General features: G+C 43.3%; 1 protein-coding gene across 1 annotated transcript; it reads left to right on the top strand.

Moving 5' to 3' along the window:
• The first annotated feature begins 332 nt into the window (after positions 1–332).
• Positions 333–26,212, top strand: arsj (arylsulfatase family, member J). The gene is made up of 2 exons (XM_075451432.1): positions 333–968; positions 24,279–26,212. Exons 1-2 carry the CDS (start codon positions 670–672, stop codon positions 25,675–25,677), a joined length of 1,698 nt encoding a protein of 565 aa, XP_075307547.1. The 5' UTR covers positions 333–669; the 3' UTR covers positions 25,678–26,212.
• Positions 26,213–26,803: the final 591 nt, after the last annotated feature.

The following is a 26,803-nucleotide window of genomic DNA, read 5'->3' as shown; positions in this document are numbered from 1 at the left end:
GGGATAAAAAGCCAAAAAAAATATTAGAAAAAAAAAAAAAATTGAATTCTATTTTTTTATTTTTGCATTTTTTTTCTTATCTTCACTCCAATTTTCTGGGGGGCCCCTAGCGCCCCCTGGCGGCCCCCCACTTTGAAAACTACTGGTCTAAACCAAAAAAGATTTTTTTTTTAAATAGAAAGTAACGTGACGAATCATTCTCTTTTGCGCCACCAGCGTGAAGCCAGGGGATTCCGAGGTGTTTGTGAACGCATCATGTCAGAGTGGGAGCAGGGAGTTCTCAGATGCCGCTGCCGCGCTGCCGCGCCGCCGCGCCGCCTCCTGAACGCAGCCCGCCCGCGTTCGGACTCATAGCTGAAGACGTGCCACAGGATGGGGGGCAGCTGCCGCCAGCTCGCTCATCAGCTGCTCTCTGTGGAGCTTCTCTGGAAACTCTCTGACAGAAGCGGCACAGCTGGAGGAGTGAGTGAGTGTCAGAGTCGAGCAGCTGATGGAGAAGAAGAGCTGAAGCTTTCACAGGACTGTGTCTGCGGGGAAAGGCTCAACGCGATGCGAACCCGATTTCCAAGTGTTGCTGTTCCCCCTGAACATGTGCGACGCGCCGCCGCTCGCGCCCACGCGGACCAACAGTAACGGCTCGGCTCGCGCGCCTCTGACTCGGGCTGAAACATGTTTGTTCTGAGTTTGTTCCTGAGCTTCATCATTTCTCACACGTGGAGCTTTCAGGTGCCGTGGGGAAACTGGAAGCACGAGCCGCGCGCCGGCGGTAATGAGTTCGAGAAACCGAGCTCTCCGCCGCACATCGTCTTCATCCTGGTGGATGACCAAGGCTTCCGGGATGTTGGTTACCACGGCTCCGAGATCAAAACTCCGACCCTGGACCGGCTGGCAGCCCAGGGAGTCAAGTTGGAGAACTACTACGTGCAGCCGCTGTGCAGCCCGTCCAGGAGCCAGCTGATGACCGGCAGGTAGGAGCCAGCAGCGGCCAGCAGCGGCTCTGTGTCAGGCAGAGGAGAGGGCCGGGGTGTATGGAGCTCTGAGGGGGCTCTGTCAATGATAACTGTTTATTTAGGGGTTTATTACAGAGGGATTGTCATATTTCTTCAAACTAATCCCAAGTGATCAATGGAACTGTAACATATACCGGCTTTTATTCTGAGATATTTGCTTCCTTCTGATTCATATTTCCCCCTGTATAACTTGTGCTGTGTAATGTACAGTTGGAGTTGCACACGTATTTCTCAGAGACTCAGGGCTTTTACAATGTGCTGCTGTGACATCACATGAATGAATAAATCTTGCTTTTGGAAGCAGCTGCAGGATGAGGGAGGGAGCTCAGCATCAGGAGAGATTAAGTCTGTGTGCATGCTGACACTTACTGACATTCTGCCTTTAATATTAAAGGCAGAATGTCTGTACAATCAGGACTGGGTTCACATTAGTGACTCCTAAAGAGGTCGCTATGTTGTGGCAGGGCTTGAATAAGATAACAACTGGAGGCTCTTTCAGTTCTAAACCAGGTGGTGGGGAGCATCTGATAGGCAGAGAGGGGCGTTCACACATGGGTCCCTACAGTCTGAACCCTCTGACCAATCAGCATGCTGTTTAAGTCATTAGTACGGAGCCCCTAAAGGGACATGGAGGGATTTTTTTTTTTTTTGCGAGATCTCGCAAACACAGCGATGGAGGAGCCTACCCATCATCCGTGGGAGAAGTTTATTGATTTCTATTCTAGTATTGGCCTAACATATAAAGACATCAAATCCGTTCTTACACGTAGACATGGCTTTGACATAAGTGAGAGACATCTGAAATTGCTGTTTCTGTTTTACTTCCGGTTCACTGACGTGGGAAAAAACTTTTGCGAGATCTCGCAACAAAAAAAAAAAAATCCCTCCATATCCCTTTAGGGGCTCCGTACATTAGCACATCTGAACTGTCACCTGCCTGAAAGGGAGAGTTCTGGTCACAGGACACAAGGTGTGGACGGTTGTGAGGCTCCTGGAGAGGAGAGCCCCTGCTGCCCTGTAGGTGCTGGGCAGGGGATACCTGAGACCACCTCTGTTCAACCATGCTTTTTCCACTTTAACACAGATGGCTTGCTTGACTCCTCTCTCAGACCATCTGACTTCTCTGTCCAGAATCTGGACACCCCTGTCCTCAGGGTCCCTTCTCCTGGACCTGAAGAGCTGGCTCTCCTGTGCTGTGCCATGTGCTTGGAGCTGTGTCTGGGTGTCTCCCATAAGGAGGTCCACGCACCCCTCGCTGCACTGCATGCACGGCAGCACTCAGTTTGTGATTGGATGTTTTGTCCTTTGGGGGAACCAGGGCATCCACAGGTTTGCACAGCTTTCTGGGAGCGATGATGTTCCTTTGGTTTTCCCTCAGCCTCAGTAGGTGCACTCTTCCCCCAGTGATGCAGAGTTCTGATGACAGCAGTGTTAATTTCGTCAGCATTTTTTAATTTAGTCTTAGTCTTAGTCACAATGTCGAAAATCAATTTTAGTCTTAGTCCAATTTTAGTCATTTTAGTCATTTTAGTCAACACTGTACATAATAGAACTTCTCCACACACTGCTTCCCTTTTTAACATATATCACACTGTACAGAATAAAAAACTTCTCCACACACACACACACACATTAGCTAGTTACCGGTAGGTTGATCATGACTGGCTTTACAACTATACCCAATCAATTTCAACACAACGTGCATCTAAGTTCGACTACTTTTCGGTCAGTATTTGCCACTCATAGTAGCTAGCCCACTGTCCGAACACATTAGTTAGCTAACTAGCTCTGACAGCATCACTCTGAGGGTGTTATTTGTCGCCCATATCAGAACAATTGGAGAGAGATGCTTTTACGCACAGAAGCTTTTGGAAACATTGGTCATGACTGATCATTATATTGAATTGGTTATTTTCCGACAAGCATGGTGAACAGCACTCAACGTTAACATGATCAGAAGTGTGTCAGAATCATAACAGTTAGCGTAGTGTGTTCGGACAGTGGGATAATGACAAAAACACGTCTGCCTGTGTTGTGTTGATCAGAATATTTTGGCGAGTAAAATATGGTAGTAGATTCGCCAGACCAGAGCTAGCTACTATGAGTGGCAAATACTGACCGAAAAGTAGTTGAACTTAAATGCACGTTGTGTTGAAATTGATTGGGTATAGTTGTAAAGCCAGTCATGATCAACCTACCGGTAACTAGCTAATGTGTGTGTGTGTGTGTGTGTGTGTGTGTGTGTGTGGAGAAGTTTTTTATTCTGTACAGTGTGATATATGTTAAAAAGGGAAGCAGTGTGTGGAGAAGTTCTATTATGTACAGTGTTGACTAAAATGACTAAAATTTGACTGAGACTAAAATTGATTTTCGACATTGTGACTAAGACTAAATTAAAAAATGCTGACGAAATTAACACTGATGCCACCTGTGCAACCAGTCCAGTGGTGAAACTTCCTCTCTGCTAAATATCCCACAGTCAGCTGTCAGTGCTGTTATAACAAAGTGGAAGAGATTGGGAACGACAGCAGCTCAGCCAGGAAGTGGTGGGCCAGGTAAAATGACAGAGCGGGTCAGAGGATGCTGAAGCACATAGTGCTCAGAGGTCGCCAACTTTCTGCAGAGTTCTACAGACCTCCAACCATAAAGACATGGAGCCAGTTTGCTGTGGAAGAACCTGACTGGCCTGCACAGAGTCCTGACCTCAACCCGATAGAACACCTTTGGGATGAATCAGAGCGGAGACTGTGAGCCAGGCCTTCTGTCCAACATCAGTGTCTGACCTCACAGATGAGCTTCTGGAAGAATGGTCAAAAACTCCCATAAACACTCCTAAAGCTTGTGGAAAGCTTGGCCAGAAGAGCTGAAGCTGTTCTAGCTGCAAAGGGTGGGCCGACGTCATATTAAACCCTCTGGATTAAGAATGGGATGTTACTGAAGTTCATGTGTGTGTAAAGGCAGATGAGCGGATACGGTTTGGCAGTATAGTGTGTGTGTGTGTGTGTGTGTAAGAAGCAGCATTGCATGGGTGTGTGTGGGAATGGGGGAATGAGAAGCACAGGTAAAGGTTTAAAAAGGCACTATATAAATGGGGACCATTTACTTATACTTAGAGAATCCAGACTATCCCCTTTCATGCCTGTTTTTCCCATTCAGGGAAATGAAGGTTATGCATGTATGCTGGAGACGGCCCCATTCCATTATATAGAGTCGGGTCACCAGGCTCTCACAGGTAGATGGTTAAGTGGGTTCAAAGACCTCTGCTTCCAGGCTTTAACTTTGGTGAATGTATAAAAGTCTCTCAGTAGACCAAAATGTTTCTTTTGTTGTGAAGCATAATGCAGTTCTTCTTCTGCTTCGAGCTCTTTTAACTATTGGAGGAAGCCCATAAGTGCTGGAAGAATACTTTACTATCTGCTGGCTGTTGCTAGCCTAGAAATCTAGACGCCCCTAGCGACCACAAATTGAATTTGCTCCCGGGCTAGTCTAGTCACTTGTGGTCGTTTTGCGAGGCTGCAAATCGAAACTTAATCAGGCCAATCAAATCGTGAGGAGCGGGGTCGGAGGCCGGGCTACCTAGTGACAACAGAGGTGCGACGTTTCAGTCTGTAGTTCCAGAGAGAGGTAAACAATGGCTGCGCCCAGCCAACAGTCTTTCCATTTGGCTTTGGCAGCGACTCTAGAAGATTTAAATATACATTTTTCTTTGCGAGACGAAGAGATAACTGCACTTAAGTTTTTCTTGAAAAAAAAGGACGTTTTCGTGAGGACTTTCCGTCGCGCTGACTACATAATCCTTCTTCAACGCTCTGATTGGTTGTTGCGCCATCCTATTTCGTGGCGTTGAGTGCAGAGGCAACTTAACACATTGACTCCCAAGTCACGTAAAACTACGTTTTTACTGCCAATGCGTTGGCTCCCACATGGTAAAAATACGTTTTTACGTTTTTTTTATGGATTCTGAATCTATACATTCTAATGCACATTCTGTGTGATTTTTGTAATTATGTGATGAACAGAACTGACATAGATGGCAGTCAAAAACTGGTGTCATCATCTGAACATTTTGATCATTACGCCAATGGCTTTGCGTCAACTCAAGAACAATTTTGATAACGCTGCATTGATTGTTGTGCATTTCCGCATTTTGTCCAATCGCACGTGTCGGTTTCCAGAGGGTGGCGGTAAAGTAACATAAACAAACAACAAGAAGGAGAAGAAGACACGCGACAAGTCTAAGGAGGCGGTCTTATGAACAGGTTAGCTTTGCCACATGCGACACGACGCAAATCCTCTGACCCGGATATGTAAGTATCTAAAGTGCCACAGGCTGAAAGAGCGCACCTTTCACAAAAGCCCCGATATCTCAGTTTGTTGTGGATTTTGGTGGATACCCGCCTTGGTTTAGCTAAGGATAGCTCGCTAATGGCGGCACCTAGAGACACGCAGTTTGGACCCACAAAGAGTTTAAAGTCTCAGCTTTCAAACGACCCATAACATGTTTCAGTGGCCCTATCACATAATATGCTGTGACTGTACAAAAAACGTCAAAAAAATGGTTTAGAACGCTGGGATTCTACGACATAATTCTGTAAAAACCGCTGGTAGTCAATGTGTTAACAGACAACCGTTATCCCGCCCACACTGCTATCCAGCTTCACTAGACCCCTGTACAGCTTTTTGCTGTAGGGGTCTGGCTTGCTAGGCTAGGCTGTTGCATTATTTTAGCGTTCCTACCTGCAGTCCAAATTTAACCCCAAAAAAAAGCCTATGAAGGTATGTTCTTTGGGGCGCTACCCATGAACAACCGGAGAGATTTCTTTGGACACCGAGCACCGAGCAAGGTCTCTCCTCGCTGCTGCTCACCGAGAGTCCCCTACAGTCCGATGAGATCGGGGAGTATGTCCAGTAAAAGTTATTCAAGTTCAACTTCTTCATGCCCGGAATGCCTCATTGCTGTGTTTAGCAGTGCTTTCCAACCTTTATTGGAAGTCCCCACAGTTATGCCTACAAAAAAAAAATGGATTCCCCCTCCCCGCCACTAAGCACATGCAAGAACAGATGTTAGTGCGTGCGCAAACACACACACACACACACACACACACACACACACAGATTATTGGCCTTTCTTCCCAGAGCAACAAGTAATTCTTCCCACATTGAGCCAGCATAACTCTGGTCAGTGATGAGATCTGAGATGTTTGGGACTCCTTTGAACAGACTTTAGTTTCTGTTAAAGTCTCAGAATGGGAGAAAAACTCCTTATTTGGAGCAGTCTGGGTGGAACAGTGTGTCCTCTGATAATCTGAAGCCTTTTGTATCCTGTAACACTGGAGATTGAAGATGAGTGAACATGTGTGCAGCCACAGTATTCCATGTCATATGTACAGGTCCAAAGGTCCTGAATCATGTTCTTAAAGCAAGAGAAGTTTGTGAAGCTTCCAGCCATGTGCATCTGGCTTCCTGTGTAGTACACTGACTTTTGTGATGCACCCTCCCAACCCTGAGATACTGCAGTCCACTGCTTTGGTTTCCAGCACTGCACCACTCGCTTTGGCTTTATTTTGTTGGCTTCTGGTACGTCTCTTCAAGATGACAAAATCATGCAAATGATTGTCAGTCTGCAGGACTCACATGGACACTTGTTGTTATTGCAGCAGTGTTACATCCCACACCTGGAGGGGGAGCAAAAGGTTCTGGTGTGACTTTTAGATCAATCATGCAGCCATGTTTGATCTGCGACGGAAACCTTTGTGATCATAGATATGTATAGAATGGCTAGATGTCTCGTCCGCATTCGGAGTGGAACGTCCGCAGATGGCCGCCATCTTACCACAGGCAGTTCTCTCACCGACAACATTGTGTTGATGGTGAAACATTCAAACATTCAAGACATAACTTGCTTAATTCTCAAACGTTTAGGTTATTATAAACATCAAAGTAGTAAGCTAATTATCAAACTACAGACGAAGTCCATATTTATTTTTTAAATAAAAACGTAAATATTTCACGTTAATTTGCCCCATGACTCAACTTTATTTATCCCTTGGGATGACTCCCTCAGGGAAATTCAAGTCCCCAGTAGCTCCAAACACACACATAGGATAAATAAATATATAAATCTAAAATACAGTATAATATAGAATAATTAATATAATATATAATTAAAATAGAATTAATATAGAATAATCTAAAACAAAGTTTAAAAAAGAATATAGGCTATACAAGATATACAAAGTAAAGAGAGTTAAATAAAATAAGTTATAGCACTATGGTTGAGTTATTGCCCATATTGCACTACACTTGTGTTAATTACACATTGTATGAACATAGTGTGACCATAAATAGATAAGATATTGCACAGTAGTGACGTGAATTATTGCACAGATGCCCGAATGAATAAAATATCGCACAGGGTCTTTTAGTATGTAAAATAGTGTAAAATGGGGGAGATTTCTGCGAGATAAGAGTAATAGCGTCAAAGCAGATCACTTAGCGTAACTATGGTTACCTCAGGTTTGACTGTCTCCCGGACATCTCACCCTGTGGTAAGATGGCCGACTTGTGCGGACGTTCTAAACTCAGACGTAACACATCTAGCCATTCTATACATATCTATGGTTGTGATGCCTTGTTAGATAACTGACTCCCTCTCACAACAGATGGGGGATAAATCCTTCCACCACATATGTATGGAAGGGGGAGCTTTTACATGGAAAAATATTCCGTTTGATCTTAGTTATATTTACAAATGGGAACATTATCTGTTTTTCTCATGGTTTATGATAACTTTAAATGTAATCAAAAGCAGACGCTGTTTTTTCCCGAGGGGAGGATTTGTGTGTCACTGTCGGAGACCTGGATGTTTTTCTGTAAGGTATATTTTCGATATGGGGAAGGATTATGTCCCTGGAAGTTTGAAGATGGTTTGAATAGTTTTTTTTTTGTTTTAAAGGATAAGACCGTTTTTTTGACATTGGGCCCTTGATTTCACATTATAACATGATGTTCTACTCACCCCTGCTTGTTGTTGAACATTTGGAGCTGTTCCGAAGATATTCGCGAGGCGTCTGGCTGCTCTCTTGAGATATTCGGCCATGAAACGGTTTCCTATGGGCAAGCTTATACAGGCACAAACTATGCTGTTTATAATTTATTAATTACTCTACACTAGCACTGATAACGTGGAGGTGCGTCGCTTACTTAAAAAAATCCGGGTTACTAATTTTGAATTTTAGCCGAATGAATAAATAGGCAGCAGGTCTGTGGGCTGCCTGTGGCAGTAGCACGACGATGTCAGTAACACCCACTTTACGACGAAAAAAATCAAAATTACAATAACCCGGATTTTTTTAAGTAAGCGACGCACCTCCATGTTATCAGTGCTAGTGTACAGTAATTAATAAATTATAAACAGCATAGTTTGTGCCTGTATAAGCTTGCCCATAGGAAACCGTTTCATGGCCGAATATCTCAAGAGAGCAGCCAGACGCCTCTCGAATATCTTCGGAACAGCTCCAAATGACCAACAACAAGCAGGGGTGAGTAGAACATCATGTTATAATGTGAAATCAAGGGCCCAATGTCAAAAAACCGATCTTATCCTTTAACAAGCACATTTTCTAGGCTTGTGTTTGGTTGCACTTTAATCTTAAAGGTCCTATGGCATGAAAATAAATGGAGGCTTTCATATATTTTTATAGGCTTTAGTGGTCCCCTAATACTGTATTTGAGTTTTTTTCCCCAAAATTCTGCCTTGGTGCAGAATTACAGCCAGTCCCAAAAATGAGCTTTCCTTAGGATCCTCAGAATGAGCTGTTTAGTGGGGGTGTGGCCTTACTTACGCCCGTGGTACCATGCGCAAATGTTTTGTGAATCACTATGGCACGTAGATGGCACGGCAGCCCTATGCCGTAAAACTAGCGAAACCTGTTGATATGAGCTTACTTTGAAAATATGACGAACTAGTTACTGAACAACTCTCCTAACACAGTCAAACATCAAGCAAGTGCTACACAAGACACAGCAAAAAAGGCGTGCGTGAAGGGGAAAGCAGGAGTGAGGATTTTCTCATTTTCTCATCTGATTGCTCTGGTTAGCAAAGATGCACGTAGCGCGAGTCATTTCAATCAGGGGAAAGGCAGATATCGTGCGCGCCATAACACCAACAGCAGGACGGCTATCAGAACAACAAATAAGTACACAACACTCGCGTTACAGTAAATGAGGTGTCCACTTGCATTCCTCATGCTATTTACTGTTACATTAGCGACAGTGACCGAGCTATTAGCTGCAGAGCTAACGACACAGACAGACTGACCGTTTTGACTCTGGAACCATGAATGAATCATTATCCTGATGAAATGCACTGAATCTGCGGATTCATTCTTCTTCAGGAAGCTTAAAGTAGGGGGTTTTGGTCTAAAATGAGCGAGTTAACCATCTCATGGGCATGCAAACACCTCCAACAGCCCAGTTGGCAGAGATAAGAGCTTGCAGATGCTATTAGCTGCATAGCTAACCGTTAGCTAACGTTAGCTGCTAACGATACAAACCCTTTCCTGCGGTAACAAGCTATGTAACTATACTGTACATACAGGAAATCAACACAATAATAGAGCGTTAAATGACTTACTCGGGAATGAGATCCTTCCCCAAGTGAGAGACGAATGGAGCAGGAGATTGACAGGCGGATCGGTGCGGCGTCTGCAGTGATGCGGCTCTGCACCGGCCCGTCGTGGTGAAGAAGGAGCTGAGCCAGAAGGCCAAGCTCTCGATTTACCGCTCAATCTATGTTCCTACCCTCACCTATGGTCACGAGCTGTGGGTAGTGACCGAGAGAATGAGATCGCGAATACAAGCGGCTGAAATGAGTTTCCTCCGCAGGGTGTCTGGGCTCTCCCTTGGGCTCGGTATTAGCCCAAGTTCTGAAAACATTCGTTGGTGAAATATTTGGCGCACACAAATCTCTTCGGTTTTGTCGTCACTTTCCCAGAAAAAAACAAAATGTGTCCACTGGCTCTTTAGAGGTTCTGATGCAGGAGCTCTAAACAGATTTTTTACATCGATATACAGCGCAATGAGCTGGCCAAAGAGCTGTGGGCGGGGAAAGGCAGTTTATTGGCTCTGGGTGGAAACAACCTCCACGTCATAAGCGGCGCCCACGTCATAAGCGGCGGCTTTCCCGATCAGGCCATCTGCATGGTCACATTTCCAAAGGCGGAGAATAATTTCCAGTGCATGGTTTAGGTCTATCGTCATTTTTAGCCACTGGGGGACCGCAGGCAGGCCAGAGGAACTATATTAATGTTAAACAACCTTAAAAAGTGAAAATTTCATGCCATAGTACCTTTAAAGAGAAATTCAGTGGCTTGTTAATCCTTGAAAACTTGAAAAACTTTGCTTTTTTCCCTCTTCTTACTTTTGAAATGAAAGCAAAAGTTGCTGTTAAATATTTCTTTGTCATTTCTAAGAAGCAAACAAAGAAACCAACAGAAAAAGCTTATTAGGATTTGAAATCAAGTTGGGTTGGGAAAATCCGAGATTTTATTTTTAGGCTTGATCACCCAACCCTGCTCTGCACTGCAGTTCGCCCTAAGAGAGTATTTGCACTGAACTCATATAGAAACTAAACCAGATTTATCTGCTCATGTCAGTTGAATAAGCTTCGGAAGCACCAACAGGAGGTGAGGTACGATATGAAGTATCCAGTATAACTAAGGTCAAAACTAAAACACCTTTTATTTTTTGGAAGCATGTTAGAATATGGTCTTTATGGACTGATAATATTACCAAAAGCCAGACAGTGAGCACCTGCCAGGCCTCCAGAGGCAGTTGTGTACAGCTGTTGTAGGAACCATAGCTGAACACATTAACGCTCCAGGAACAAGCGCGTAACAAAAGAGTTCTGTGCTATCTGCCTGCAGGAAACTCAGGGCATTAGAAAAAAATCAGTTTTTCTTTAAACTGCCCTGATGAGATTAGAGGTTCTGCAAGTCCAGAGTTTTCAACCCAATCAGCTTCCCATGGATACACCAAACAGAAAGAGGTTAAAGGATGTTTATATACATGGGGGAGGCCAATATTTCGCCAACAACTTATAGCTGTTTAATGTTTCTCTTTACAGTCGTGATAAAGAAAGTAACGCCTCTTTCAATTCTAAGGGTTCATGGATCAGGACATCATGAGAGGAGAACTATCTGTACTTTAACAGGTCTTAAAATGAGGTAAATACATGGTTCAGTTCCTGGTAGAACCACCATTAGCAGCAGTTACTGCATGTAATTGTTTTCTGTTTGATGTTTTCACACTACAGCGTTGCATCGGGTCATTGAGAACTCTTCATGTAGCGTGTTCACATGGCTGATCTGCGTCACATACCACAAGGTTTTTCACCAGACTCGACTCCTGACTCGTTGGTGGGATCTCTCTTTAAGCAGTTCCAGCCGTTATGCTGGCAACTTTCTCTCTTGACATTCATTTTACTCTATAATACAAGCAGGGCCAGGTGATTCAGTTCAGATTCAATCATTTTTATTGCAAGGTTTCTGCATAACTAAATGAACTACCATCTATCAACAAAGAAAAGCTGAAGAATGCCCTCTGGAGTCCTGACTCGGCTGGCTGCTCGCTTGTTGAACAGCAGGATTCCTCTTCCGTCATCCTAAAACACAACCAAATGTTTTGGATCTGGTCTAAACCACCAACAATGACAGGTGTGCGCAAGTGGGACTTAGCAGCTGTGACAGAACGGAATTTGGTCAATAAAACTCAGTCTGTAACAATAGGTAACATAAGAAAACAAAGGCCAAGGAAGAGGTGAAACTGTAGAGATGGCAAGGAAGGTAAATAAGGAGGCTGCCAAAAGGAAGACGCAAACTACTGCAGGACTGACTTTGATTAAATGCAGAGTGCAGAAAGGAGGCTGCTTATTTGAGCCATGTGTGAGGAGGAATGGAGCAGAAACACAAGAGAAGCCCACAGCCTGGGCAGCAGGTCTGCTCTGGAGCCTCCTCACAGCCTTTGTAGCTGGAGTAGCGAGCGGCCGGTGCACTCGTCTGGTGCCACTGGCGGTTGCCAGTGCTCGGTGGTTTGAGTGTAATGATGTGTGTGATTTTCTGGCCTCGTGGCTCGGCGGTTGTATAAATAATCCGGTGAGATAGCATGATTACAGCCACCTTTAAGACCAAAACTCTGCATCCGACTGCATCTGTGCGTGTGATAAGATGTGGAAGCGAGCCACTGAGCGCATTTTCCTGCACGCCACACTCGCTTGGGTTGACTTCAACCGAGATAACAGATGCAGACATGCTGAACCATAGAGATTTGGACCCTGTGCTGAGGCTACATATTCATGGCCTGGGTGATTTTAAAGGGACAGACAAATCAGCCAGATTGGACATATGGAAAGGCTGCAGGAAAGGGGGTGATTTCTGAGCGCTCCCATTGCTGCAGTGATTCCTTTTAGGGCCCAGAAGTGTCTTTCATGTCCACCCAAACCTGGGATGTCAAGTGCCTTGAGTTCCCTTATGAAACCCCTCATATGTCAAAGAGAAATTACACGGGGATACTTTGATAGACTTTGCAGTCTCCCTTGGAGTGTTTTCTTGGCAGGTTTGACTGAGTTGTGGAGGTACCACAGGCCACACTAACCGTGACATTCCTATTACACGGCTGTAACCTTTCGGTATGTGAGCACCGCCAAACCTGCAAGGGGCTGCAAGAAGTGGAGCTGGGCCTCTGGAGCAGTCAGGTCTTAACACACGTCCTCATCAATTTGCAGATAAACTTGTTTTCCATCCCATTTATTTCCATACCTCAAGCCCTCCTTATCTCAGTCCCATCGCTCTCTTGGCATTGAAGTAAAACCCTCTGACAAATGAAAATAAATCAGGTGAAGGGCAGAAGTGTGAACAAGATACTTCTACGTATAAATGGAACGATTTCAGAAGCCAAATAAAGATAATGGAAGAAAAAGTCATTTTATGGACATTTAAGGGCAAATAACAAGGCTGAAATGTTCGTGCTTGTGGAAATTCTGCTAAAAATATGGAGAGCAAAGTTTTACAAGTCCTCTTTTTTTACAGAATTGATTATGTTTTTGGATATGATATATGTTTTTATGTTTTTCTTTTGTTAAAAAAAACATAAAATTCTCTCCCAGTTTCACGGGAGAAACCATTTCTGACACATTTAGCTGTTTGACAAAAGAATCCATCATATTGATGGATGGAATGAAAAGACATCTATTTCCTTTTAGATTGACCAAAACCAGACTTTTCTAATGCATGTGAACATGTTAGTCCTCTTAAAAGTGTAGGAAACTGAATCTGTCTAAACCGGAGTAAGACACTCAGAAAATGTGCATGTAGACACTCAACTAGACTCCAATGGGCTTAGATGCTGTACATCGTCCAGTGTTTTGACTTTTCTGTTTCTTTTGTCAAACAGCTAAATGTGTCAGAAATGGTTTCTCCCATGAAGGAAGAGGCAGAGGCGACAGTGCGAAGCACCACACTGCCGTGCAGCCCTGTAATAACATGTCATCTGGAAACTTTCGAGTTGTGCCACAGGACTGGCATTTACGTTCATGTCTGTTGCAATCAGTTAACTCCCAAAACGAGGCATTAGAAAGTTTGTAAGTTTACCGGAAGTTTATTTAAAAGAACACTTTCCAGATAGCAAAAACACACTGCTGCTAACGCTACCGCTGCGTCGACGTCACTTCCGGTAACTCCCGGAATATGACTAATTGCATTGCTTGCACACCAAAGGCTATGTCAACTTATGTTATCTGACATGTTATCTGTCATCTGTATTTATGGTGTTATTGTATGTGTGTTATGTAATCCTTTGTACTGTGTGTCTTGATTTCTTTTTGTTTGTATGGACCTTGAGTCTGAAGCTATAGCTTCTTGAATCTTGACACATACCGCCTGCCGTAGTTAAAGAAGTTGCAGCGCACATTTGAAAACGCGAGGCGCTAGAGAGCAAATTCATTCGACTTTGCAAAATAAAATTGCACCACTAGATGGGGGAAGAAATTACATAATGTCCCTTTAAAGTTAAAAGCTAAAAGTACATATTCGTTGTGCCATTACTTTTTCAAATTTTGATCATTTTATCATAAAATGATATCTCAACTTATTGTTTAAAAAAAAAAAAAAGATTCTTAATATGATTACACCAACAAATAAGGATACTATAGGATTAAACAAGTTCAGTTTGACAAAGTCCGGTTCAGTCTAGTTATGATCTAATTAAATCCAATTGAATTCCAATACTGTCCAAATCAGTAAGTTGGAAGTTAGTAAAGGCCAACTCATAAAAAGTTGACAAGCTGAGGAAACCACTGAATCTCACTGTAGCAAGATGAGCCGAAGCCATGGAAAGAATCACACAGAAACGGGATGCTATTTATTTTCAAACTGGCCAATCAGGTTAAACCTCTAGACAAAATGATTGGCAAATACATTTCATTGATGCATTTCCAACTCCATTTCCTCAGCTAATACATCCACAATTAAAGCATTCAGAACTACTCATTTCTGTCTTTCTCAGCATTTGTATTATATCTTCATTTAATCACACTCATTATCCAATCAAAGCTGAGAACACACCCTGACTTCCTATAAAAGGAGCTGCTGTTGAGACACGCGTTCCTTTTAAAAGAGAAGCACAAGATGGCCTCCTCAAGCAACACTCTGAAAGCTGAGGTATTACCAAAAACGCTTTTAACTGATCAAGCAAATTTTCCTTTCAGAAGAGCACCTAACTCATCTAATCAACCTGTCCTGTGCGTGCACAGGTTGATGTGGCGAGGAAAAACTCCCTTTAAACAGGATGACACTTCAAGCAGAACCAGACTCACATTTCATCACCTGCTTTGGGACAAGAGGGCGATCAGAAAAACCCAAAGAGAGAGATGCAGTTCGGCTCAGTCTTCTTATTTAAAGGACTTATGAAACGAATTTTAATTGTTGGAATTTCACAGTTTTTGCTGCTGATTCTAAAGGTTCCAAGCCTTGCGATTAAAATGAGATATTGTCTGGAATCTGGATAATAATTTATCCGGGAAGTCATGTTAAAACGGGCTCAAAAGGAGCCACATTTTGTCTTTTTGTGCGAATTCATTTTTTTATGCGTGACGTCATAGGGTTGACACAGAAGTTCTAGTAGTCTAACTGTAATGGCGGCGTCTATGGCTAAGACGTCAAAGCACGGTGGAAAATATTGTGTTGCTGGAGGGCCAAATGGTGTTAGTTGCAAAAATAGCAGCTTCACTGAAGGGATCTCTCTGCACATGTTTCCCAAACTAAAAAATACTGGAACTGACAGGGACGCAGGAACACATTTTCACCAGGGGGTGCTGGGGGGGATTCAATTTTTTTAGATGCAATTTCCTGCATTCTAATCAATTTTAGGGTGAGGAATAGCGAATCCATAGGCTATCTGACTTACTCTCCCATGTTTTATGTAGCCTAAACAAGGAGGCTAGATTTTACCATTTTTTATTTTAAATCTCACGTTGAAATGATCAAGTTCTTCTTGCGGAAGGGAAACGCGCACCTGATGTGGAGACGTATCGCATAAGAGACGAGGACGCGCTCAAGAGCAAATCGCGCTGCCCTGGCACTTTGTCTTTTGTGCATGGGCAGTGTGAAACTCTCTCGCTCTCCTGGGCACACAGCGGAAGCAGCCGCGCTGATTCTCCTCAGACTTGCGCTCATTCAATGAACTACAGCAAAGTAATAATGAAAAAAGAAATACACAGTACCAATTAGGCATGCATTAGTCTGCTATTCTGAAATAGTAGCCTGATAACATAAAGGAAACTAGAAAAATAATTAGGCTAATCAAGCAGCAAAACCACACAACTAGCTGAGAACAATTTAACCAAAGCGAACTTAATTAAAAGCATTGCTTACCAGATGGAATAACTCCAAAGGTTGCCTTGCGCTCTGGTGTGGCACTGATGAACTCCCTCATAAGGGCGTATTGCTGCTAGCTTGACACCACAAGCTAAATAAACAAACGTCTCTCCCGTCACACTGTTCTACGCCACTGTTCTTTCCGGTCTGGTTGAGGTCTAAAAGTTTATCATTCATTTCAAACCAATTTTTTAAAAGACATTTAAAACTACTTATAAGTATGAAAAAAGTAGAAAACATTCATATTTTGTGTTTTTATTTTAGAATAATAATTAGGGGGAGAAAAACTATGCCTGAATTTAGGCTAATACACAAGTGATGTAGTTGCTTCTGTTGTCCAGTGGGGGGTGCTGCAGCACCCGGAGTACCCCACTTCCTGTGTCCCTGGGAACTAAGGCTGACAAGGAGAAGGCAAACACAAGAGCACGGTGGATCATATCACTGCCTGCTGCCGCCTGCCGATAGCTGCACCTGTTACGGTGTTTGCTGCTCGGAAGCAGGGGACTGCTCGCTCTGCTCTTCGGTCTACACACATATCCAGCTAGAATTTGGCGCCGTTGTGAGTGGCTGGCCGTCTACCTCTGCTAGCTTTTTTTGTGTTTTGTCATGTTTTTATCGTTTTCATCACTACTGATGCATGATCGCCCGAGTCTCTTGAAAATCAGAGATTCTGTGGACATAATATCGATCACGTCAACGATGAGACAAAGCCACCGCCACCTGTTTTGGCGTCTGTACCCTCTTACCTATGGCATCTACCTGGTCGGTTGCCACGCAACAGCCGTCGCAGAAGACGTGGAAAGAGAGGTGAGTAATATGCCGGCTGAAAGCCCACCTGGCTTTGCCCTCCACCAACAATGCTCGCCATCTGCTGTCTGGTCTCTCCGGTGATTGCGCCGGCTACGACATCCGAGGCTCCGTGGATCAGTCCTACCGATGGCTGCTGTCAGTCGTGCCGAGGTGCCCATCTCCCTGCCGCCGACCCGTGAGGATCCGCAGATGGGGCCGCGCATTGGAGGATCTACGACCCGTTAATCCACGCCATTGTTTATTAAGCTTACATTAAAACCATGTTATTATCACATACGTTTTTTTTAAGTGGCTGGATTTCAAAGTGCCACTTCGTTAGGTTTCAACGTGTCAAAGACAGCGCAGCAGAATGCCATATCTGCGAAACCGGCATGTTCAAATCTTTTCCAGTTTACCACAGCAAACATACACTATTGTGTCATTTGATTGATAACATCTTAATAATAATCAGCGTGTAGTAGGAGCGATGGCTGTTTTGTGCCCGCCGATCCTGTGCCGAAAATGGTAACTTTCTTTCATTTCCATTACCCATACGGGAGGTGCAGAGAGCCTCTACAATATAGATACTAAATCGATTTGTGTGGCTTAAATTCAACGAAAGTTTTTCCACATAATGTTAGAGGTGTGTTCTTTCGACCTGCTGATGTTTGTATCAGAATTTTGGTTCCTTTATGAGATATAGGTCCATCAAATGTATGTTGTTTTCACAGCCAGCCATACTAGCAAATAAGGGAGTCAACCCTATGACGTCACGGTCACGTGGTCAATTTCGCACCAAAGGCCACATAATTCACACTTTTAAATGGCCGTTTTAACAAGTTATGCCCGGAAAATTTAGTTCAAGTTGGATTGATGGTTTTAGAAAAAGACAAAAATTTCATTTGAATGATAGATGAACATTCGTTTCAGTTCATCTTTAATGTGACAACTCACAACTGAGCCATCTCAGAACAGTATACAGAGAAAGTCAAAACGTTCAACAGTTAGATTGTAAATTAAAAGGCTGAAAAACATTGTTTCAAGTCTTTGTTAAAAAATAATCCTGGCAGCGGTGTTCTTGGGGATTTTAATCGTTTTAAACGGGGGTTTTCCAAGTCTCCAAGACAAAGCTTGGATAAAGATGGCTACTCAGTTACATCCGTTTACTTGTTTCACTTTGTTCAAATCCTAGATTCCCCTTAATTATGTGATTTGATCCCAAAAACACTCAGCAATAGAGCCAAGAGTGCCTTTGGGGGGCTCTTCTCCCCCTTTGAAACCCTGTCAGTTTTTAACCCCACACACATGTAATGGGTGAAATGAACCTCTGTTTGAACCAGTCCAGCTGACTATACAAGCCACTGAACTGTTTATGTAAAGTGATGATGTGTCAGGGACCACCAGGCTTGTCCTTCTGCTTGATGTAAGTGGTCATCATTTTACTGGGGTCTCCTTACCTTATGGTGAGCTTAAGTTAACCTCAAAGTGAAATGATGAAATAGCTGTGATGCAATCCGACGGCTCAGCCAGTTTGTGTCCCAGTCTGGTGTTATGTTAGTGGGTTGTTTTTTGTTGATTATAGAATTGAATTGTAAATTATTAAGTTTATTGCTGTGTCTGGCACATTGCTTACACCACACAATCATAGAAATCTTTAGAGAATGTGGTCCGGTCCATAGGGAGCGGAGGCTTCATCGCCCTGACCACTGTCTGGTGCTCCTCTAACCAAGTGAGAACTAAACCAGACGCATCTTTTTTTATCTCCCAGTGTCTGCTGACGGTTTGACTGCAACCCACTAACCTCAGCGGAGACTGAGAGAGGTTCAGAAGAGGGACGAGGGTAAAGAAGCATCTGGCTTTGTCTGCACCCGATCTCCCTGGTGTTTTGCTTTCACTCAAAGCAGACGTGCAGATTCAGTCTAATTAGTTTGCCTTGTAGTAGACGCCTCCAAAGTTCCCGTCTGTCTAAAGAATGGCTGTTTTCGAAACCACCTACTACATACTACATACTTCCATACTGCATACTCATCAATCAGACAGTATGCAGAGCGTTTACCCACAATGCACTTCGCTCCTGCCCGAGCCGAAATCAGCCAGCCTGAAGCTGATTTCGGCTCGGGCTATAAACTCTGTAAATATATAACTTTAGCAACATTTGAAACATTTTCAGGCGAGAAAGTAGTCACTTAGATCCCCAACGTGTTGAAAACCTGACAAAATATATTTACAATTTCCTTCCCATGAATTCGGCGCTACTAAAGCTAGCCTCAGTGAGTAACGCACTTCCGGTTATTTTCACAAAATAAAATACCCGTTGCCTTTTATCATAGGGAAAGCCATTACCATACAATTGGTGCTTTTGTTTTGAAAACAGGAAGTGAACCTACCCTCGTTGTAGCTAGCTTGAAACTGCCATTTTGACAGGAAATGACGATCGGTGACGTCACGTTACGTTGCATCTTGGGTAGTTTGAGTATGACAAGAAACCTCATGATGAATACTCAACATTTCGGCGAATCTAGTATGCATCCGGGAACTTAAAAAAGTTAAAGTTAGTAGGAGTAGTAGGAGAAGTATGCGGTTTCGAACACAGCCCATGACTAAGTTGACTTGGCTCCTTATGAATACGACCAATGAGTACGGTCCAAACGTATCTGTGAATAACAATGCACCAAAAGTATCATCTTTACAAGGTTTAAAAAAAAAAAAAACGGGTTCAAACAAGCTGATTAAATCCTTCCAATGTGCCCGTTGTAGTGGGTTTACTCTCAGTGCTCTGAAGGCAACACTAGCTTTCTCGGACTACCTTTCAGGGGACAAACCTGTTACCATGACAACATGTAGGTATGGCATTACACTATTCTACACACTGCGTTGGACCAGTTTTTGATAATCATGACTTTTGAAGGTATGAGGCAAGCAACCCACTTAGGGTCACTGAAGCCTGATTCTTACTCGGCGCAAACGCGCAACTGTTCTGACTCGAGAACCATTAATGACGTCATCGAAAGCGCCAGCCCCTTCACAGTTCCTTCAGCTCATAAGCGCAGTTTGCGCCGAGTATGCGTCACATTTGCAGTTCTCTCCAGACCAGCGGGCGTCACTGTTGAGGAAACAAGCTGAAAAGCATACGAAGAAAGCATACACAATGCCACCTGTGGTGTCACGTCAGCAGAGGCTGGCACATCTGATGCGGAATGAATTTACTCTGGGTGTAGAACTGTATATGTATCTCAGAGCTAAGGGGCTGCGGCAAAAACAGAAGAGAAGGTGGAATGTTCGTCTTTTGCAACAAGACGAACTTTGTCAAACGTTGTCCCAGTGTAACTTCATAGACGTGTCGTACAGATGTTTGTAGAGGCGCATCCTCTCGGTCACCGCGGTCTCTGCAGTGTTCATGTTTCCTTTCTCTTGGTCAGCTGTTTCCGGTTGAGCTCGCGCGAAGTCAGAAAAAAAGTTGTGTGCGCGACCTTGCGATGCGCGAGGATTTTCTAGCTTGCGACGGGGGGCGTGGCAGAATTTTGGGTCACGTGACCGGTTGCGCCATTTGCGACAGCTAGTAAGAGCGAGGTCGCGCCGAGTAAGAATCAGCCTTTAGGCTTCATTTACACTGCAAGTCTTGATGCCCAGATCCGATTTTTTGCCTAAATCCAATTTTTTTTTTTAACGTGTGGTTACACGTACTGATTCACGCGATTACACTTGCCTTTCACCTGAAACATCGCGCATGCCTACTTAAGTGTTTACCAAACTCTACTGCTGAGGCAAATGGACGACGTTGACATAGGTGTGATGCTAGTGTTGCGGTACATGAGAAGTTCGCCCAACATTGGCAGGATTTTAAGGCCGAGGAGGAAAAGAGCCATCATTGCCTCCTCAGCTGTTCAGAGGAGTGTCTGGGTGCGAGATCGATCCCAGGACTGGTGGGAGAATGTTGTGGCGGGCTTTGAAGAAGAGCAGTGGGTCAGCAATTTTAGAATGAGCCGACAAACTTTTGATATGCTGTGTGAGAGTTTGTCCCCATTCCTCTCCTACCAAGACACCACATTTCGTCGGGCGATTCCACTGAATATCCGATCTGCCTGTTTACACGGCGGTCGCATTGTGACATATCCGATTCGTATCTGATAAATTTCCACATATGAAGGAGGCCTGTATCCGATCTCAAAATATCAAAAAGCATGCGTCCTTGTCCTATTTACATGGTCAAAAAACATATCCGATCTGTGTCACATGAGAGCAAAAAATCGGAATTGGGTAACATTTAACTGACAGTGTAAATGTAGCCATAGATGGCCACCAAGTGAACAGCCACACTCTGTTAGGAAAGGCGGACCTCCTCAAACAGTCTGGTCAGTGCTTTACTCTGAGAAGGCATCTAATCTCCATGTGAAACAGCAATGATTTATGGTCCATTCCCATTTCCTGGCAAAGTGTGGCAAACAGTCTGGTTTGCACAGGCCAGGATTGATAAAGTTAACCACATTAACTGCTGTGTGGAGAACACTACAGAGCTGGGTCTTGCTAACCGGGGCTTTTCTGTGGATGATGCAATGTGAACATTTCAAATGCAGAGCGGCTTCCAAAACGCAGGCTTTTAGTCCTTCTTCTTGCATTTTAGTGTTTAGCTTCTTAAAAATGTCACAACGTGTGCAAGTTCCCTCCAGTGACATGCAAAACATGTCCTCATACACTTTTACCCTGCAGCTGTGTCTCACTTAATACAACCAGTTTCAAATGAATTGACAGGTCAGTCGATTCATCCATTTGCAGTAAAACCTTTCCAAGCTTTCCTGTACCCTGTCCATGAGCAGTTTGCCATGTCAGATCATCTGGGCAGATGAGGCTCTCAGCAATGGTGTGGCTTTTTTGATTGAGCCACCTGAAATGCCACTTCATATGAAGCTGGCAGGGACCGCAGCATAGTCATTCACCGTTGACTTTTGGTTCTGTAGTTCTCTCTGCTTATGTTGACAAAACTCGAATGGTTTGCTGTTGTGAGAAATGTGTTTCCTTTCCAAATGTCTCTTAAGTTTAACTGGTTTTAAGCTTCCATGTGCAAGCACCTCAGAACAAATCCACACTGTGCATATTCCACATTTCTTTTGGCTATATATGTAAATCCATATTGAAGAATGTCAGGGTGATACCTCCAAAGCTTGTTGGGCACATGGTGGTACTGTCAGACTTTCAGGTAACCCACCTCGAGACACATCTTGTTAGCTCCAGTTCTTGACTTGGATTACTTTTTCTCCATAGTTGATCCTTGTGATAGCCAGCAAAACATTCAGAGTACATCACAAAGTCCCTTTTTCTTTTCTTTTCTTTTCTTTTCTTTTGTGTGTGTCCGATAAAAGACCCCTGCTTGCACACTTTAAGTCACAAAGACCATAGCTTCTTAAAAATGTCACAACGTGTGCAAGTTCCCTCCAGTGACATGCAAAACATGTCCTCATACACAAAATTGTGTTCTTTTTGTTCTTTTGTCCAGAAGCATCTTAGAACTCGTATTTGACTAAAAATGCTTAAAACAAGCAGAAACTCATCAGCCAGCTTTTATCAATTCAGGTTTTCACTCAATGATAATAATCTGTTAGGATTTCAGCATTCACTGAACACGTACCTTTGTTATAAAGGTATCTGATATTGAGGAAGCGAAGCAAACTGCTGATGTGTAGCCCATACCCACAGATTACATTTTAAAGTACCTGAAATATTTATGAGAGCAATGCTTTCATTTGCTTTTGTCATGCTTATCATTGAAGTTCATCATTGGTGATCTGTTGCTGAGTTCATTGAAAGAGTCTTTAAACTTCATTAGGTGAGAGTGTGTGTCTTAGTTGTTTTATGAAATCCCATCCATCCATTTTCTATCCCCGCTCAGTCCAACTCAGGCTGGCGGGGGGCTGGAGCCTATCCCAGCTGTCATTGGGTGAGAGGCAAGGTACACCTGGACAAGTCGGTGCAGTTCTTGCTCATCCAGTGGGTAATATACCATCTTTCTGAAAGAGTAACATTAATTATATCAAAATATAATATAATACAATAAAATAATATTTAATATAATGATATTGGCAATAATAATAATAATAACAGTAATCATACTCGCTACTGTTACCAGGATTCAAGGAACTTTAATTGTCATACCAGTTTGCATTTACATGTTTACGGAACGGAAGTTGGACTCTGGTCCCGGTTTCAGAAGCCTAATAAATAAGCATAAAAGAGAAAAATATATATTATGTAATATATATATACATAAAATAATCACTATATTTAATCATCTATTTATAAAATAACGATTGTCATCATCATTTACCACCAATATTGATAATAACAATAATATTAATAATAATGATCTGCCCTGTGCCCATACTAGTGAAAACCAATAAATAAATGCCTTTTTAAAGAAAAAAAAAGTCTTATCAGAAGGCCCTAGAGCCAGCTATGGAGTCTGCCCTTCAATAATAGTTCTGACCAGGCTGGCTGCCAAAATGACTGCAACAGCATCTTTAGCTGTTTCCTGTCTAGCTTTGAGTGACAGGTCGTCTGTTATTGCTCACAGCGCCCATCACCCATCCATCTCCTGTCACTGCACCGCTTGACATCAGCTGAACATTACTTCCTGTTTGCCAGGATATAAGCAGTCCTCTGTCAGCTCAGATTGGTTTCAGGTGGACCGGGTCCGCTGTAATTAGAAATGTATTGAAAATGGACCAGTGTGTAATTTCCAGCACAGATTTTCTCTGGGACCAGACAACCTGTTCCATTTAAATGGGCTGTGAGAGGGGTGCGTTGTGGGTAAAAAAAACTATTCTTAAGTTTCATGAATTCATACTTGCAGCATTTTCATTATGAGCAAAATTGAATTCAGTAGCATGAATATTATGTAAATATACTATTGCAGCAATAACTATTATCTGATCTAAACCAGTTCATGTGAGGGATTTGCAACGTTTACAGGTTGGGAAAGTGAAAGTTTCAGTGCAATCTGTTGGTTTCCTTAGCTAGGAAATTGTTTTTGAATTGGCTCTATATGAACGAATTGGATTATTTTATGAATAATTATGATTACAATTAATTGAATTCCAATTGGCTTGAATTGGACTTTATTATCTAAGTGCCTTGAGATGACATTTGTTGTATTTGGCGCTATATAAATAAAAATGAATTGAATTGAATAGAGAGAAAGTCTTTTTAGAAATAATCCCATAAATTCAGCAACATGGTCTTAATCACCTCTCTTTCTGTTTCTGATAGAAACTCCTGATTCATCTATATATGAATTAATAAAGGTTCAATGTTAGGCTTGCAGTCAAAGGCAGGTTGGATAATATTTAATGAATAAAGTGTTGTATTACATTTACTACTGCTCAATATTGATTGCAGTTTTAAAAAAAACTGATGAATTAAAAAGAATGCTTCTGCAAGAACTCTTTACCTAAAACAAGCCTTGTTCTCTCTGCTGCTCTGGTGAATATTTGACTTTTTACAGTATATCTTTGTTCCTGACATTAATGTGGCTCTGTCTGTTTTTTGTCTTCCATAGGTATCAGATCCACACAGGCCTTCAACATTCCATTATTCGAGCCACCCAGCCCAACTGCCTGCCACTGGAAAATATAACCCTACCCCAGAAACTCAGAGAAGCAGGTTATTCCACTCACATGGTGGGGAAGTGGCACCTGGGCTTTTACAAACGTGGCTGCCTTCCTACCCAGCGTGGTTTCGACACTTTCTTTGGCTCCCTGTTAGGAAGCGGGGATTACTACAGCCACTACAAATGTGAAGGGCCTGGAATGTGTGGCTACGATCTGTATGAGGGGGAAGAGGCAGCCTGGGAACAGGACCGTGGTTTGTACTCCACTGTGATGTTTACTCGAAAGGCTATTAGTATCTTAGCCAATCACAACCCTCGCCAACAACCCTTGTTTCTCTACTTAGCTTACCAGGCAGTTCATTCTCCACTGCAAGTTCCTGTACGCTACCTTGAGCGCTACAAGGGCATTCCAAATTTACAGCGCCGTAAATATGCTGCCATGGTCTCCTGCCTGGATGAAGCCATTCACAACCTCACGTTAGCGCTGAAACGCTACGGTTATTATGACAACACTGTTATGGTATACTCCTCAGACAATGGGGGCCAGCCTTTAGTGGGTGGAAGCAACTGGCCATTGAGGGGGAGTAAGGCCACTCTTTGGGAGGGTGGCATCAGGGCAGTGGGCTTTGTTCACAGTCCTCTGTTGTTGAAAAAAGGGACAAAATGTCGATCTTTGGTTCACATCACTGACTGGTTCCCTACACTGGTGACCCTGGGCGAGGGTACCTTAGATGAAGATCTAAATCTGGATGGGTATGATGTGTGGGAGGCTATCAGTGAAGGCCACCCTTCACCTCGCCAAGACATTCTTCACAACATTGATCCAATTTACATAAAAGCCAAGAATGGTTCATGGAAGGCTGGGTATGGCATATGGAACACTGCCATTCAGGCCGCGCTCCGCGTGGGCCACTGGAAGTTGCTTACGGGTGTGCCGGGCTACAGCGATTGGGTGCCCCCACAGACCTTCTCCAGCCAACGGCTAACTAATCGCTGGCATAACGAACATGTCCGCTGGGACCGCGGTAAGTCCATCTGGCTGTTTAACATCACAGCTGACCCGTATGAGAGAGTGGACTTGTCTCAGCGTTATCCACATATCGTGAAGAAAATGCTCACGCGGCTCGCACAGTACAACAAGACCGCTGTGCCAGTGCGCTATCCGGCCAAAGACCTGCGTTCTAACCCACAGTACAACGGTGGGGTCTGGGGACCCTGGTACAAGGATGAAAAGGAGGAAAAGGAGGAGCAGGAGAGATACAGTAATTTGTTCACAAACCATCTGGGTAAAAGGAGGTGGAAAAATAAATCAAAGAATAGAAAAGTGAAAAGGAAGGCAGAAGAGTAGCTTACCTGTGAAAACCCTCAGTTTGCCTTTTCTCAGGGATTAACACTTCCTGTTTAAGGATTGTCTTTGCAGTTCTTTTAATTCCAGGTAGTTTTAACTGGACTCCAGTATATAATGTATTGTAGACGTTACCGAAAGCCTTAGGTTCACTTGTTTTAACATGCCCAGACAGCCAAGACCTGGTGTTAATGTTGGGGTGCTCAAAGGTTCTGTTGTCTGCTTGAACTGTTGTCACTTTTGGATTTTGTCTGTAGATTCATGTTTCACTTCGAGTACAAATAATTCTTCCTTGACAGTTGCCATGAAATTTGGTGATAGAGAAATAAAGTAAGACATAGTTTTGCTATGTTGTTGACTGCAGTGTTACAGTATCGCGGAAGCAGATGTGGAATTTATGATACGTGTGTTCATGTATGTTGGTTTTTATAAGCACACTGTGCCTGTGCTTTAGAAACCTCGATTGTTTTTCTCTTCTACATGATGTCTGGTCTGGCACCAGGCCAACCTGTATGTAAGACAAACTAACAAAATAAAAACCCCAGACACAAAGCTTTTTGTCTCCTGCTATCTTTCAAGCTTCGTCTGGTTTGCAGTTTATTACAGACAGATTTTCTCTTGTTCTCCTGACAGTAGGTACTCTTGTAACTGGAAAGGTTTGAACAAATTGTTTGCTTTTGGAAGGTAATACGGGACCATTAATAGCATTTATTCATGGAAAATGCAGTAAACTTGGATCTTAGTGGCAATAAAGACCCGATTGCTTTCTTGCTGTCCTTAAAATTGGCCTGTGTCATCAGTTGTGCTGCACTATACAACACGTTGCATTTACTGGAAATGAAGAAACTGAACTATTCATGTGGAGTGAGCAACTTTAAAACATTATTTTCATATGCAACCGTTGCTTGGCACCCATAGAAGCAGAACTCACAATGTGCATGGCTGATTTGATACGCTCATGGGTGTTGGAAGTGATTGTTTACAAGCCAATTTGCTGTTTGCTTGTGGCCTCGCATATGTTTCTGGTGCAATCCAAGGGGTTGCTGTAGTTATGAGCTAAACAGCAGAGGGGCTTCCCAATGGAAAGAGTGCCTAACTTCGATCCCCCCGTCTCTGCACTGTACTTGGT

Source organism: Odontesthes bonariensis, chromosome 19 (genome assembly GCF_027942865.1).
Source record: "Odontesthes bonariensis isolate fOdoBon6 chromosome 19, fOdoBon6.hap1, whole genome shotgun sequence".
Classification (NCBI taxonomy): Eukaryota; Metazoa; Chordata; class Actinopteri; order Atheriniformes; family Atherinopsidae; genus Odontesthes; species Odontesthes bonariensis.
Note: the sequence above shows the minus strand (reverse complement) of the source record. Positions and strands in the feature narration are given on the sequence as shown.